The sequence below is a fragment of the Branchiostoma floridae genome, chromosome 9 (assembly GCF_000003815.2).
Source record: "Branchiostoma floridae strain S238N-H82 chromosome 9, Bfl_VNyyK, whole genome shotgun sequence".
Lineage (NCBI taxonomy): Eukaryota > Metazoa > Chordata > Leptocardii > Amphioxiformes > Branchiostomatidae > Branchiostoma > Branchiostoma floridae.
Window position 1 is genome coordinate 15846701 of NC_049987.1, and position 15716 is coordinate 15862416.

A 15716-nucleotide genomic window follows, 5' to 3' on the forward strand; every position below is an offset into this window, starting at 1 on the left:
TGACTCTTTGGCTATGATGAATCATTCACCATATATTAATAGGGCTTGAAATACTGTAAATGCATTCAAGTTCGCGAAGATTTACTTTCGCGGTAACAAAAAAATGGAGTGTTCGTGGTGGTTTTAAGTTCGCTGGCCACCGCGAAAACAAAACCACCGCGAACATTTCTGAATTTACAGCACCTTTTTTGCATACCTGCACAGGTGCAGGTAACATTGGAAATTGCCTGGACCAGACAACTTTCACCTGCACCACTCAGAATCTAGGAAGTATTGATCATACTAAAATCTGTTCGGAAACCATTACCACTATTCTAAGTGTGGTGCAAAGACGCTCCTGACCTGGTTTCGCATTCTTGAAAGGCGACGCCTGGTCGGGAGCAGTCCACGTGACCTCACGACACACCTGAACATTCTCACCTGCTTAAGGGGGTATTTAAACGCTGAGAATTCCCATTTATCCCATCTTTGACGCTTTGACCTTCGCGGATTTCCCGAGCGTCCAGAGGCGGCTTTGGTTGCGTCATGATTCGTCATCAGCGCCCCGCTCCACCGCCACCGCCACCCCCCGTGCCGGCTCAGGCGGCAGCTTCGCCTCAGCCGGGCCGAGTCCAGCAAGCAGCACATTCGGGGACGGGCGGCCCAGTGTTACCCCAGCCCCAGGCTCCACCGGTCCAGGCGCTAGCGTCAGTTGTTCCTCCAGTTCCCGGCCAGCAGGCCCAGGCTCCACCGGCCCCAGTTCCGCCGGCCCAGGGTCCACCAGTCCAGGCACAAGGGGTCGGTGTTCCTCCAGTTTCCGGCCAGCAGGCCCAGGCTCCACCGGCCCCAGTTCCGCCGGCCCAGTTTCCGCCGGCCCCGGGTCCACCAGTCCAGGCACAAGCGGCCGGTGTTCCTCCAGTTCCCGGCCAGCAGGCCCAGGCTCAGTCGGCCCCAGTTCCGCAGGCCCAGTTTCCGCCGGCCCCGGGTCCACCAGTCCAGGCTCAATCGGCCGGTGTTCCTCCAGTTCCCGGCCAGCAGGCCCAGGCTCCGCCGGCCCCAGTTCCGCCGGCCCACGTCCCGCCGGTCCCGGGCCCACCAGTCCAGGCACAAGCGGCCGGTGTTCCTCCAGTTCCTGGCCAGCAGGCCCAGGGTGGTCTCCAGGAGGTAGGCGCTTTGGTATTTTTTTGTTTTGTTCGGTCAATTTGGCCGATGCGGGATTATTTTTGTAGCGTTACAGTACTTTGTTTGCTTTGGCCTGTTTCGTTTTAACTTGTGTTTTAATTACCTTTGCCAGAATGGCTAAGGTTATGTTTTGGGCTTGTGAGTCTGTGTGTGTGTCTGTGTGTGTGTCTGTTAACAGCATAACTCGAGAAGCCTTGGATGGATCCCGATGATATTTGGTAGGTGGGTAGGGGTCGGGAAAACGAAGGTCAAGTTCGATAATGGGCCCCCTAGCGGCTTGCTAAGGTACTGCAGTAGAACCTCAATTTTTTATATCTCGTGTTCTGGACATGCTGTGATCATGATTTTTGAGTGGTAGATAGTCCTCGAGGCAGAGAGTAAGTGCTGTGAGTTTGGGCCCCCTAGCGGCTTTTTTGGAACTGCAGGCGCCGGTTTCCTTTCAAACTTTGGACGAGAATAACTCTACAACGTGTTGACGGATCGTCATGATTTTTGGTATGTAGATAGAATGAGTGATGACTTACATAATGGTATACTAATTATGCAAATCAACAGCTAATTTGCATAATTAATGAGGAAAATTCATAAATCCACTGCATTCCATGATAGGACTTTCAAACTTGTCACATATGTAGCTGGGAAGGAGAGAAATGTCGATAGATATCAATTATGCAAATGATGACCTCATTTGCATAATTAATGAGAAAATATGAACATGTTGACGGATCATCATGTTTTTTGGTATGTAGGTAGCGTAAGTGAAGACCTACATAATGAGATACCAATTATGCAAATCAACAGCTAATTTGCATAATTAATGATGGTATTTTATAAATTCACTACATTCCATGATAGGACTTTAAAACTTGTCACATATGTAGCTGAGAAAGAGAGAAATGTCAATACATATTTATCATGCAAATGATGATCTCATTTGCATAATTAATGAGAAAATATGAACGTGTTGACGGATCGTCATGATTTTTGGCATGTAGATAGCCCAAGTGAAGACTTATATAATGTGATACTTATTATGCAAAAAAACAGGTAATTTGCATAATTGATTAGGAAAAGTTAATAAATCCACTGCATTCCATTATAGTACTTTCATCAAAGTTGTCACATATGTAACTGAGAAAGAGGGAAGAGAGTAAGAGGTGTATTTAAAGACTTTGAAAGAGAATGAATCAAAGGATCATCATGATTTTTGGTATGCTGATAGCTTAAGTAATGCTTGATACAATTTGATATCAATTAATTGTAACTTGGGATCTAATTTGCATAATGAATGCCGAACTTTTATAAACCAACTCCAAGCATATAATTATAAAGAAAATGAAATGAGTAACGCATTTGTCTGCATACATCATTCTACATAACAAACCTGGTTTATTTGGCAAAGGTATGTGTTCGTGGAACTCTAGTTGTTACTTCGTTTCTCTAAAATTTTGATCTTTTTGTTGGATATCAGGTATTGTTGTGTACGTTGATTGCAGGAATTTTGGTTGAAACTTAGGTCCAGGTGTTTCCGCAGTTGAATTGTAATGCTTATTGACGAACACGGTGTTCGGAAATTGTTTGACTTGTAAATGAGATGGACAGGTAACGTATTACGTTGGATGCATTTAGATGGGATGTGGCGAAAGGTTTGCTCGCAAGGTCGTACTGATTTTGTGTTACATTTTGGCGAATGGTGTGTTCGCAAAGTATGGAATTTGTTGTATTATTGTACATACTGGTGGCGTTACCCCGGAGTGGATGGATTGGGTGGCGAATGGTATGCTCGTAACCTTCGCAGCGATGCATGTGTAAATATACGAGAGGTATTTTATTAAAATGTGGTTTTGACGCTGTAACAGGGTTAGCTATCGGGGTACTATGTGATACATTGAAGTGTTTTGGCGAATGGTTTGCTCGCAAGTTTAGCAGTGATTCCGTGTGATACGATTTGTTGATTGTATTGGTTAAACAAAACGTTTTGACACGCTCTATAAGTGCGAAGTATCGCGTTGCCCGCATTTCGTTGGAAGTGATTTGGTGAAGGGTTTGCTCGCTAGTTTTGCAGTGATGTTGTTGATACGATTTCGTGAGTGAATGACTAGAAAAACGTAAAATATGACTAGTTATGTAAGTGCTGAGTATCGTGGTAAACTTGATACATTGGAAGTGAGTGGGCGATTGGTTTGCTCGCAAGTTCCGCGATGTGGGCTATGAAAAGTGGCGAAAGGTATCTTTCTTAAGGTGGATATGAGTTTGCAAATGTTCTGATAACTAGTTTGTCGCACACCTCTTGATACAATTGAAGTGATTTGGCGAAGATTTATTTCCGTGCAAGTTATGTGGTGATTTGTGATGTGATTTGGCGAAAGTGTACGCGGTACGGGTTAGCTATTACATGTTTTGTGTTGAACTCACAGATGTTCGACTCGCGGATTGACTTATGACTGGGAGATGTTAGTGTAATTGTGTGTGGTATTCATGTGCAATTGTTGGAATTATTGATGATTTGCAAGCCTGCTATTGTGTGACGTATTTAAGAATGCTAATCGTTAAGCTTCCCAGCTGTTTCTTGGGACAGTGGGTCAAAAATTGATTCGTGTGTTGAAACGGGAGATCTTAAGTAGAGTGCGTTATGTTCCCTCCCAGGTGGTAGATCAGTTGAAGCAGCAGCTGAGGGACATGGCGGAGGCTAAGCAGATGGAGAAAGTGGAGGAGGCGAAGTACCAGGCGCTGGAGCAGGCATGGATCCCGCACCCAATGTTTTCGGCGTCACGTTTGATCCCATCCCTGGCATACCTTGAGGAAAAGGCTCGGGCGGTGAATCACCCAGACCTACGGAAGTTCAGGGCTACACTGCGCGAATCCAGGGGTTATAAGTTTCACCAAATCTAGGGAGAATGGTTTTGAGAGCGCTGGGTCCTAAGGAGGACGAGGAGGTCTCGAAAACATTTTCGTCTGCTTCCAATAAGTTTCAGCGGCAGTATTACTCAACCACCTCTTTCTCTAGGGCTCGAGCGTTTGATCAGTCACGTGGTGGGTGCTGGAAGTGTGACGAGTATGGGCATTTGCAAGCTGACTGCCCCCTGGGCAAAGGCGGGCCGGTCCGACATCAGTGGTCTGCGACTTCTGCGCGGGGTAGAGGTCGTGGCCGCGGTCGAGGCAACGCTTTTTGAAATTAAAACGCTTTTTGGCGTTTAATATTGAAGAACCGGCCCCGACTTTGCCCAGGAGGTGACTGTGTTTTTTTGCATGTGATTATTAGGATTTTTGTAATAGGCTGTAAGATACTAGCACTAAGAACAGAGTTGTGCGGATGTTATCTTTGCTTTACGTTGTTTGTTACTTGCTCTGAATTCCACACTGTTCCAGACACTGTCATGTTGTATAAGGAAGAAAAGAATTAGTAAATCATGTCGCACGTATGGACTAGTTCAGAGAGTTGGTAACGTGCAAAATTTTGATCCGAAGTCTTGTTGTTTTCTTCATTATGTTTAGGTAATGTTTGAAATTGTTATTTTACTACTCTCAGCGGTTAAGTCATGTTCAGGGACCCCCAGCATAGTGGGTGTTGGCTCCCCTAGCAACACATAGCAACCAACTTTGACCCCAATTTTCACAGATTTTCCCTGTTGTTCAATAATTGCCCCCTCTCCGCCTACTGTGAAAACTTTTCAGGTGGGGTGCTGCTGGGCCAGGTGAGAAGGTACCTGGCCCCCGGTGTAGTGTGAATGGTCATCATACAGGGCTGTCTGGGAATCCAAGCTAGGATGTGTATTGAAAGAAATTGAACAAGAAAGGCCACATTTTCAAAGAAAATGCAGGGTGTTTCTGAAGGGAAAAGAAAATTCGTCACAGAAGAAAAAAAACATTGTCAAACGTTTGATGCCCTGTTCGCAGATGAAAGCGTTGTATGTATAAGATATAACGTTATGCTTAGAAAAGATAGAAAACTTTCGATGTGGATCTATATAACCTCCTTGCTTGTACCAGCATTACAGGATAGCGATTTTAAACAAAATAATCTGTTTAGCCTACATCACAGCACTTTTTTCTGGCTGGCGACGGAAGAAACAGAATAACACAGGCCAGTAAAAACATTAATGCTAAGTATCTTTTCCTTCAGAAACATAACGATGTGTTCAAATTCAAAAACATTTACTGTGTCTACAAACTTCTAGTGCTTTTAGTTTGTAAGTTGGGTAACGTCAGATCCACATTTTGACAATTCACACAGCATAGTTATAATAACTTCAAATTACTTCAAACATTATTGTACCAAACAGTTGGGAGACATCTGAGTTTTCCTTGAGTTAAAAACCCATGGGAAGTTGCTCGCTTGCGCAAGATAGTCGTCTTTGATAGAACAAGCGATTCAAGACAAGACAAAAAGATTTTCAGTGATTTCTTCGATGGACTTGCAGAGAAAAAATACCTTAGAAATTTCAGACGAATTGCCCACCAACCCCGTTGTTTCCTTTGTTAGAATTGTGGATACACATGTACATTTTGCTTAATTTTATGATCACCAAATGCATTGCTGTCATTTATTTGTATAGTTTCCTATATTGCATAGGCCTGGCCATAATTTTTTTGAAAACTAGTGTTTTACAACTGTAATTGAAAACTTGTAATAGGGTAAAGAGAATTATTTACACCACCTATGCTTGAAAACATGTTTAGCATTGTTTTTAAAAGCAACCCAAGCTGCGTCTGGAGCCAGGTAAACAAGCCGTGAACTACCCATTGTTCTTGCCAGGTGCTTTCCTACTGTGAGGGTGCTATGTCAACAAGTTAATTGGCCATATTGTTCACCAATCACAACAAGAAGGTCAGATTTCACATCTACAGATGCCAAAAGTTAAAATTTTGTAGTACTTTTTTTATAAAGTTGTGCACGCTGAAACAACATTTTTCTAACTTACAAAACATATGGGTGGAAAGGAGACAAGTTGCACAACAATCTCCTGTTGAGACCATTTTCTTAGAGGGTTCCAGTGCTAAGCTATGATTTCATGAATATTTCCAAGGGTCTGTTTTTGTCAAAATTTTGTAAATATCATTAGATATCTTTCTTCTAATTACAGTTATAGATATGGTCTCAACAGGATGTTTTAGATTGGTCTTAGCTGCATACGTACATAGCAAATTTGTACTGAAAAAATATTTCTGTGCGATGCACAAGGTGTTTGATGGTACCAACATTGTCAAGTGCTTATTATATAAATATTGAGATATGCATAAGGTATATGTGAAATGAATGTAGTCAGATTGCATCTAATCAATATTTAGCTTCAAAACATGTCAGCAATTCCAGACAAAAACATCAAGTAACCGTTGTACAACGCATGAAAGTAAGGGCATCAGTTAATTAGGCTGAAAGGCCGAAACATGACTTAGGGTTACTGAGTATTTTTGCGATGTTTTTGTATCATATTGTTTATTTTTAGTACTCTATGCGTTATTTTTCGTCGGGTGCATTTTATGTTTCGGGTGCAAAATTCCATAGATTGCCTTGCATGGCGAACCAACAAAGTTGTGGGAGGGGGGGAAAGGTCCGTACTTTTGGGGGATCGTTAAGAAACTTCCGAAGCCAAAATCGTTTGCTACATGGCGGCACAAGCGGGGACAGAAGTTCGTATCAATTTGTTTATGTAACGTTAACGTTGTGCATCTAAGTTCCCAATCTTATTGAGTCCATGTTTGTGCATTTTCAGATCGCAAATTGCCGGGGAAGAAAAGACCACTAAATCGACGTCATATAGGATACAGCTTTGAAGAAAAGGCAGCGTAGATTTGAATAAAGATTTTACGCAACTAAAGCAAGAGTATTAATCATCGTGTTCTGTTTTTAGTAAACTATAACGTTACTACTAAGTGCAATAAGTATATCTTGTGAATCTCCGAGTTTCTCCAATTTCTAGTCGGTATTCTGACATGATGGTAGCGATGAATAAAGACCCCTCCTCCTCACAGTTTATTTATTTCCGCTACGCATGCCAGTTGTTACAGCATGCGCAAAGTACGAACGGGTCTTGAAGGTTAGAATTTTTTTTAAAGATGTTCTTAAAATACATCTTATCCTTTAAGTTAAAAAATGAATTTTTAGATACAGGGTGTTAGTTTTAAATGATATGTCACTGTCGAATATTGCGCCAGTAAAGACAGCTATATACCACACGTCTTGTCTTGTTTACACGTATACCCCCAAATAACCCCGCAAGGGGCAACGTAGAAAGTTTTACGGCTATTGCAAGTTCTGCGCTGTTTCCACGACATTCAGCTGTCTCCAATTCTTCAAGAACTTATTCAAAATATCACTCAAACCCAAGGTCTGAACCAAGTCATCGCCTGTCACACCATTATAGTGAATTTGTGTTACAATAGAAGGACGCCTGTGGCAGCCTTGAATCTATGCAAAACAGGGGTAATTCATATGTCCTTGGTTTGATAAACGGTGTCTTGATTCCAAGCCAAGATCGGAACAACAAAGAATTTCAGACTACATTGGAACCTACGATACATTAGATAAAAGGCGTATACTATACAGCTACATCTGTTTTATTTGCGGCCTGGGCTCTGTGGCTTCTTTAAGTTAGTAGAATTCTTAGCACACTATAGTATTATAGTATTCTTCAAGTCTCATTTGTAACCTTTGTGACGCAGCTACCGAGAAATTATTTCCATGAGCACTAGTATAGAGAAAGAAATCCAGGTAAGTACCACCTGTTGTTATTTCACTTTCTGACAGAGGCCATGATAAAAAGTCAAAATTGACTTTTAAATGGTATCCCCTGTCGTTTAGATTACCAGTCCCTGCATAAAATATTCTATAAGCTTTTAGAAGAATTTTTACGACGCAGCGGAATGACGTAACTATTTGAGCACAGTGGCGCTCTTTAGTGAGATATCCACTTGTACGGAAAGAAATACATCTGTCCTAATGATTCTTTAACTAAAAATTTTACCTTTTTTCTCAGTTGACCGCAGACTGACGGCACTCCACTAGAGGTATGGGACGAGTCTTATCAGTCAAACTAACCACCAACGTCATATAACGTCCTTGGTAAGAGAGACACACCTATTGTATTAATAATTCAAACATTAATCTATGCGAAGGTCGACTACTTACTTTCAGATGCAACAACTACACAATGGGAAGCCGCGAGGCACTTTGTGTGTACCCAGGGAGCATACACAGGACTTGTTGTGTCACGACGTTATGTTAATTGATGTTTTTCATTGGATAGATGAGGACCATGTTGCACCTCACTCAAGTTAGCAACTTATTTTAACAGAGTATGTACAGACAGAAAGTAAAGGTATTCTTTTACCCAGCAACCCCCCCCCCCCCCCCCTAAGTCAGGTACCCATTTTTACACCACACATGGGTGGAATGAGGAAGTGCGCCTTTTCCCATGGGTACAACGTCAGGGGCATGGCGAGTAGCGAACCCTGCACCTCTAGATTCCGAGTTTCGCCACACACGACGCTACAATCAATTGTTGATATAAATTTTCATACAGCTAGTATATTGATTTTACAGCCTTTCAAGGGTCTGATATAATGTTATTTTAGATCTACCGCAAAAATTGAATGATGAAACTTATTAAATACAACGAACATGACTTGTAGATTTATTTGATGATGATTCAAATATTAAAACTTAACATCTACACAGCCGTGCAGTCAACTGTTGGATGTCCATCGCTCTGCGATGAAGACTTCAATGGCATTAACAAGTAGGTGACTAAACGGTGCGGTAGAAAATACAATACAATAGCTGGTATCATACCAAATTCAGTTTACGGTAGTGTGGTTCGAACACTCTAGCAATAACATACTAGGGGACCATACTAGGGGACGAGAACGGGTAGTTTGGAAATTAACCTGGCATCATGGCTTGTGACTTCTTTGCGAAGCAAAGTGTATAGTCATTGTGATTACATACATTTGCAAAGTATGGAAACATTTTGTTTCTCTGCTTCTGAAAGGTTTTCTTTCGTGAGCCACAAAAGGCTCAGAACAGGCTGCTCTGCCTACCATGGCGCATGTGAGGGTTTGATATTCAATACTATCTGATGGGTATGTATTTGTTGTCAATATGTATTTTTTCAGGAATATTACTGGTATTAATTGTCCTTGATTATTTTTATTTTTGTGTTATAAACACTTTCAACATATTGGACTGACATATGGCTTCCATATTCCTCTTAGTGTAAAGTGGGACTTTTGGCTTTCTCTGATTTGTTTGCACATTGTACAAAGTGACTGTTAGACTTTGAATGTATTGCACACTTACGTCTTAATTCTAGCATTACATATACCACTGATCTAATATGAAGATTTCATTAATTGACAAAATTGTTTACGTGCTCTGTGTATAGTCGATAACGGATCATGTTTAAACCAGATTCGACTTTCTTCTTATGAATAAATCACTGACACTTTTATCATATAAACGGTAAATATGGTGTGACATTTTGAACAGTTTTTGTTTGGGATTGTTTGTTGTATCTGTCAATGTGCCCGGCGCTCGTCCGCGGGTTTCTGTGCCGTTTGTGCTTAGTGTTTGCTGCCTTGTTTTTGGGCTGTGCAAACGCTGAGGAGCGTCGATCGGACGGCCTCGTGGGTCAGGTTGGTACCGGTGTTTCACAAGAAAAACGGTCCGCATGCACAGCTGTTTGTTTGAGCGTGAAACACTAACTTGAGGGGTGTTGTGTGAGACATCAGGGTGTAATTGGATGCGTTACGGTAGCAAATCGACCGGCTGCAGGGACCGTCAGTGGACGGCATTACAGAAGAGATTATAGCTAGAAGCAAGGCCGTTAGCTGCTTTCGATCACCGCCGAACAGTAGCGCTGCTGGAGACGTTGGCGAACCAAGCACGTATTCAGGGTCACGCCATGGCGGAAGAGTATGAGATCATATTACAACGAGTGTGTCCCGTGGCCAGGTCGTAGCTCCCCCTAGAACAAAAGCCTGGCAGTGTGTTATATGGCTTTAAACGCCATGTCCCAGGTATCGACCGGGAAGATCAAGAGGAGACCACCTCGTATGTTCAGGCTAAGAGGTCTAATAGGCGTGAGCCATATCGTAATCAGAGTTCAAGGACGGCCAGCGTAAAGATGTGGGCCTAGGGTTGTATCAACCCAGAGAAAAAGGTTTAATAGTGCATTCTGTGTCATGTATTTACATCCAACCACCCTTGTCTTAATACATGGCATTTAAAGCAAGGGTACGCTGATTCTTCTCCACTTCCGCCACCAGTGTCTTCCCTTCCACTACCTGAAACTTCATCATTTCTCAATGAGAGAAGTTCATGAATCACCCTACATTTCAGATTTGACACGACGATACACGTGAAGAATCCATTGCAGATGAGACTGTGGAGGGGTTGGAATTAGACGAACAGCCAGTACCTCACATCTACAAGGTGATTGAAGATGCTACAAAGAGAAAAGGAAAGCCGCTATTAAATGACGACATGGTGTGCACCTTCAATGTAGGGCGTCGGCTGCCAAGCTCTTTATACTTGCAGTGCACCGTTAGACAACCCATGTAAAGCAGCTGTAAGGCAGTATGATGACATCTTTGAACCAGCACCTCAGACACATAACCATGGCCCAAATGTAGGTGCAGCGAAAGCAGCCAAAGTTGAGAAATGTCTTAGTTGAACCAAGCCTGTATAAGCAAATTGTTCCCACATGTACACGTCATGAGGACAAAGTTTAGTTGAAGTTATGTTGATCAGGATAGCTCGCAAAAACTGTTCATGTGTTGATACTATCATGCGGAGATGCCAATGGTAACCCAGGTCCAATAGACTTGCAGCTGCTATGTAAGGGTCTCAATATTGGGCGTTTAAACTTAGTTGAAAGAATAACACTCACGAGATACAAGAACTCTAAGAGAATAATAAGTTGCATATACTTGCCTTGTCAGACACACATTTGGACTCAACCACTTCCAACAGTGACTTATGTGTAGGGGGTTGGACTGTTATTCGAAAGGATCGTAACAGACATGGAGGAGGTGTGGCAATAATATTCTACAACAGTCTGCCTTGGAAACAGAGACCGGGTTTGGAAGAGGGTGATGTGGAGTTGCTATGGGTAGAAGTGACTTTACCACCGACAAAACCCACACTGATCTGCTGTACTTACCGACCTCCGGGATCATCAATATAAAGTATAAACGACGTCATATTTCCGTTTGACAGAGCAACAGACTCAAACAATGAGGTCTTTATTCTAGGAGACTTTAACATCAACTGGTCCAACCCACTGTGTCCCCAGAGAGTTTACGTAAGACATGACCCCCACACACCCTGCATTGTTAAAAGAGGACGCCCAACTATGGGACAGCATGCACCTTACTTTTGCTACAGACTTATAGCTTAAACATTTTGCAGATGCCAAACAATTGTACATGGATGGGACATTCAAGTTGTGCTCCGACCCGTTTAAGCAGCTCTTTAGAATCAATGCATTTTTCCGAGAAGGAAAATATGCCAAACAAGTCCCACTTGTATCTGTCCTAATGTCTACAAGGAAGAAAGCTGACTACAAGAAAGTAACACAAAAATCCCAGACATCTGGAAAGTCCTGATGGATTAAGCAACCACCCCGCCATTTCAAAATTTTGTGCAGTATGTCAACAAGTAATGTATCGAAAGTACAATTCATCCTCCCTATCTCCTTCCCCATGCCAGAGAAATCACACTGGTTTACTTGGATTTATAATCTTAGGCCAATATCTTGTCCAGGGGGTGTCTTTATTCGGACGTTTTATGGAACTTACATTGGGTCAGTCACACATGGAACTCTACGCCAAGTTGGAGGAGGCGAAAACAGAAGCTTCAAGGGCTCTGGTATCCAAACCCAACAATGACAGACTCATACCAACAGATGCATGGAAACATGACAGGGAAATCACTCAAGGACATCAAAAATATTGCAAGTCTGTGAGCACACTACATTACATAAAGATAGTTGTCAATCATGTTACTTTGAATTTTGAAACCAGAACGTCGTATTGCGTTGGTCTCGTTGGTAACATTGGGAGAGATTGCAACCACACGGTAAACCATATAGTCAAATATTTAATCATACATACCCTATTTTATGCAAACACCACATGCTGTTGATTGGCAGTACTTTATTGTAATGATGACCTTTCAAGCCAGGGAAATTAAAAAACTATTCTACTAATAGGTATGATGAAGTAAAACGTCACCAGAATCTCATACTACGATGATTATATTTAACAATACAAGATCAATAGGAGACGATCGGCAGCAAGCCAAAGGGATATGCCAAACAGACTGGTGCCAGCCAGACCAGGGCCCGAGGAGACGGGACCCGAGCACAGGGAGGGCCAAGTGGATCGAGGCCGAGCAGAGGGAGTGGAGGGAGGCCGAACGGAGGAAGGTCCAGCCTCTTGCCCATCGCCCAGCCAAATAATGTCAGAAAGAGGGAACATGGCCCCAAATGTCAATGGTTGAAGCATGGACATACACACGACAAGCTGTCGAGCTGTCTGGAAACACTTTAACAGACATACTTAAAAAGAATAGCAACAATGTAAAACATTTTGCCATAAATTGTGCTAAACTCATGTTTTCAGACCCGGAACTTGTAATCTGGAATGATAGGATCAGCTCTGATAGGATCAGCTCTGGATCAGCACAAAATAGGACTCACTCATCAAGGCCTATGTAGAGCGCCACTATCCGACGCAGCACAGAGAATCAGATGAGATCTAGAAATCTTGTAGAGACCAAATCAATTCGTGGGTTGTGTATCTGAAATCTAATGGTGTCCTCGAGGAGACCGATATTTAGATAATTTAGCTGATTTGTACTTTGTTTATTAAATACTGTTATGCTGTATTCAAGCTACTTTTTTGATATGTATTGATTAGTTTTTTTGTCCATGTATTGAGAACTTTGCAATTCATTCTGCATTCACTGCTGCTATGCTAGGTTTGTTTTCAAGGTTGAAATTGAATGTAAATAAAAGTATATATCACCAACATTTCGCCCTGATGGACATGACAGACTTATTTATGATCACGGGTTTTCGATTACGCTTTTGGGTTTATTGGGATGTCTATTACAAACTAGGCAAACCAGCACGACCCTTTCCACTATAGTCCTTAAACCTTTTCAAGTCCACGCAAATCCTAACAAAAGAACAATGTCAATAGCTATCGCTTTTCCACGCGGAAACAGATGACAGCCCTTCAAAGCACGGTAGGGGCGTGTGTATGATGGACAAAAAACACGACACGAATGACTACAGGCCTCCCCATTATGATAACAGAAAACCACCAGCGCCGAACTGTACCTGTAGCTTTTCAAAACACTGCTACTTTGTCTTTTTGTAGCAACCGATGCTGAAACACCAGCAGAATATGACACTGAGGACCAGGCTGAGGGCCCTCTGGATTTTACAGACATGAAGTTGCTACTAACTTGTTTTTCTTAACAATCTTTAAAACCTCTTGTTTTCGTACTAATGTCTGAAAGGAAGAATGCGGAAAACAAGAAAGTGATGCGGCATATCAAACAACTTCATCCAACAGCCCCCAACTTAGGGACTGGTCGATATTTAGCAGGGGGGGAGGGCCGGTCGTCAGAGGGTCGGGTCAAAAAATTTTTCGTAGGCCCTCCCCCCAGGTCAAAAAAATTTTCCTAGGCCCTCCCCCCAAGTCAAAATATTTTTCCTAGGCCCTCCCCCCTCTTATAAAATTTGAGAAATATTAAAGACGCCAATAAATCACTGCGCTCCCGCTTGGAAATGTCCTTTACACCATACTTATGCTACTGGTTTTCATCGCGAGGCAGATCTCTTACCCCTAGCAAAAAAAGGGAAATTGAATTTCTCGGAGCCCATAAATATATGATTCATGGAGGCTACTGTGTTCTTCTGATATTCATAAATCCACTCTATCCAAACAACGCCACAAACTGAGTATTTTGTACCTGGATTTCTAGTAGATTTGCGCCGCTTCCCGGCGCGCGCCCCGCCCCTTTACTTAATTAACGCATTACAAGTTCATGGGGTCTGAGGAGCTTGTCGGAGACAATTTTCAATTCAAATACCTTTTGTACTTTTTCTTGGTTCTGTGGTGGCAATAACTGACGGTAATTAATCGGGGGGAAATGACTACAAAAACGTCAGCACGATGCGACTGACCAAAACTGAAGTGGGGAGGGGGGAGCCGACGTGTGACGACGATCCCACGGCGGGGTCGACAGTTCGCCTCTGTAGATGCCGGCGGGCGTGCGAACGCAGATTTGTACTTGGGAGATCTTTTTAAAATGCCACGCTTTTTGGACATCCATTTTGTCGGTCAAAAATGACGGATCGAATGGGCAAAATTGTCGGGAAACTGGGATGTATTACGAGTCTGACACGTTAGTTCAGATTCTTTTCTCTGTAGCTGTGTGTGTGTATCAGAGGGCTTGTGAACAGTCACGCTTGTGATGTTCATAGTTTTACAAGTTGTCAACTATCGACAAAGGAATCGTTCAACTCAGTTTAAGTTAAATAATGTTTTCCTGCTGGTGCAAACTATAAACAGACGCCAGTTTCCCGGGTTATTCGCAAAGTTTTCCGCTTCTAAGTGATTGACGTAACCTAACCGCGTTTTTTGACGCCCCTGCTGGCTGTGATTGGTTGCAAGTTAATTCGATTTTTCGCATAACGTGGTAAGCCCTGTCAAATCGGTACATCTAAAGACTGCCGCCAAGGCTGTTGTCATGGTAACGACACGTATAGCAACATTTCCCATGCAAATTTAGTTACGCATGTCTTGTACTGCGTTTGATCATTATGATAGTTCTCAAGTCGAGAATGTGTACAGATTATAACGTTAACAAGGAAGCGAACATGAAACAAGGAAAGCTGAATTCACAAGTCACACCGGCCGTTTCACAGTCTGCAGACGGCACACTGTCACCAGTCATTTTCCAGAGCGTTCCAAATTATGAAAGAAAACACGCATTTTCCCGTCATTTTTTGTGGTAAAATCTGAGGAAAATACCGACATGTGTTGGTACGCGTACGCAGATGTTAACAAGAAATGCAAGTTCTTCTAAGACGCCAAATTTTGTCACCGTGACTGAATTGTGGTATTACAAACCGGAAGTACATTTTTACGTCACGTTTTCGTAACTTTATCGAGAACTTATTATAGCAGTAGAACACTAAGAAAAGTCTACCCGGTCCTGTATGAACTTCGGCTTCATGCTAATTGCCACGCCAGCTTCGTAAGAAAGGTAAACAAATTTTACTGATATTTTTTTCTCCGCCCACCTTTATAATTATACAAACTGTAAATGAATACTGTAACATCAATATTTTTACAACGTTGTAGCGGTGTTAAACAGAGATCGCGGCAGCGAAATATTACTGAACGAAATTTCAGCATGTGGAGCGCCCGAGTCACCAACTTTTTTTACAATGCCGGGCGCGAGGCGTCTCAAGCTTGTGGAGGCCCGGGGAAATATTTGAAATCTAGACCCTCTGAAACAGTATTTCCTCTTTGAG

At 42.5% G+C, this 15716-nt stretch overlaps 1 protein-coding gene across 1 annotated transcript; it reads left to right on the plus strand.

Moving 5' to 3' along the window:
* The first annotated feature begins 525 nt into the window (after positions 1-525).
* Positions 526-4053, plus strand: LOC118422208 (SH3 domain-containing protein C23A1.17-like). Its single transcript, XM_035829724.1, has 2 exons — positions 526-1143; positions 3808-4053. Exons 1-2 carry the CDS (start codon positions 526-528, stop codon positions 4051-4053), a joined length of 864 nt encoding a protein of 287 aa, XP_035685617.1.
* Positions 4054-15716: the final 11663 nt, after the last annotated feature.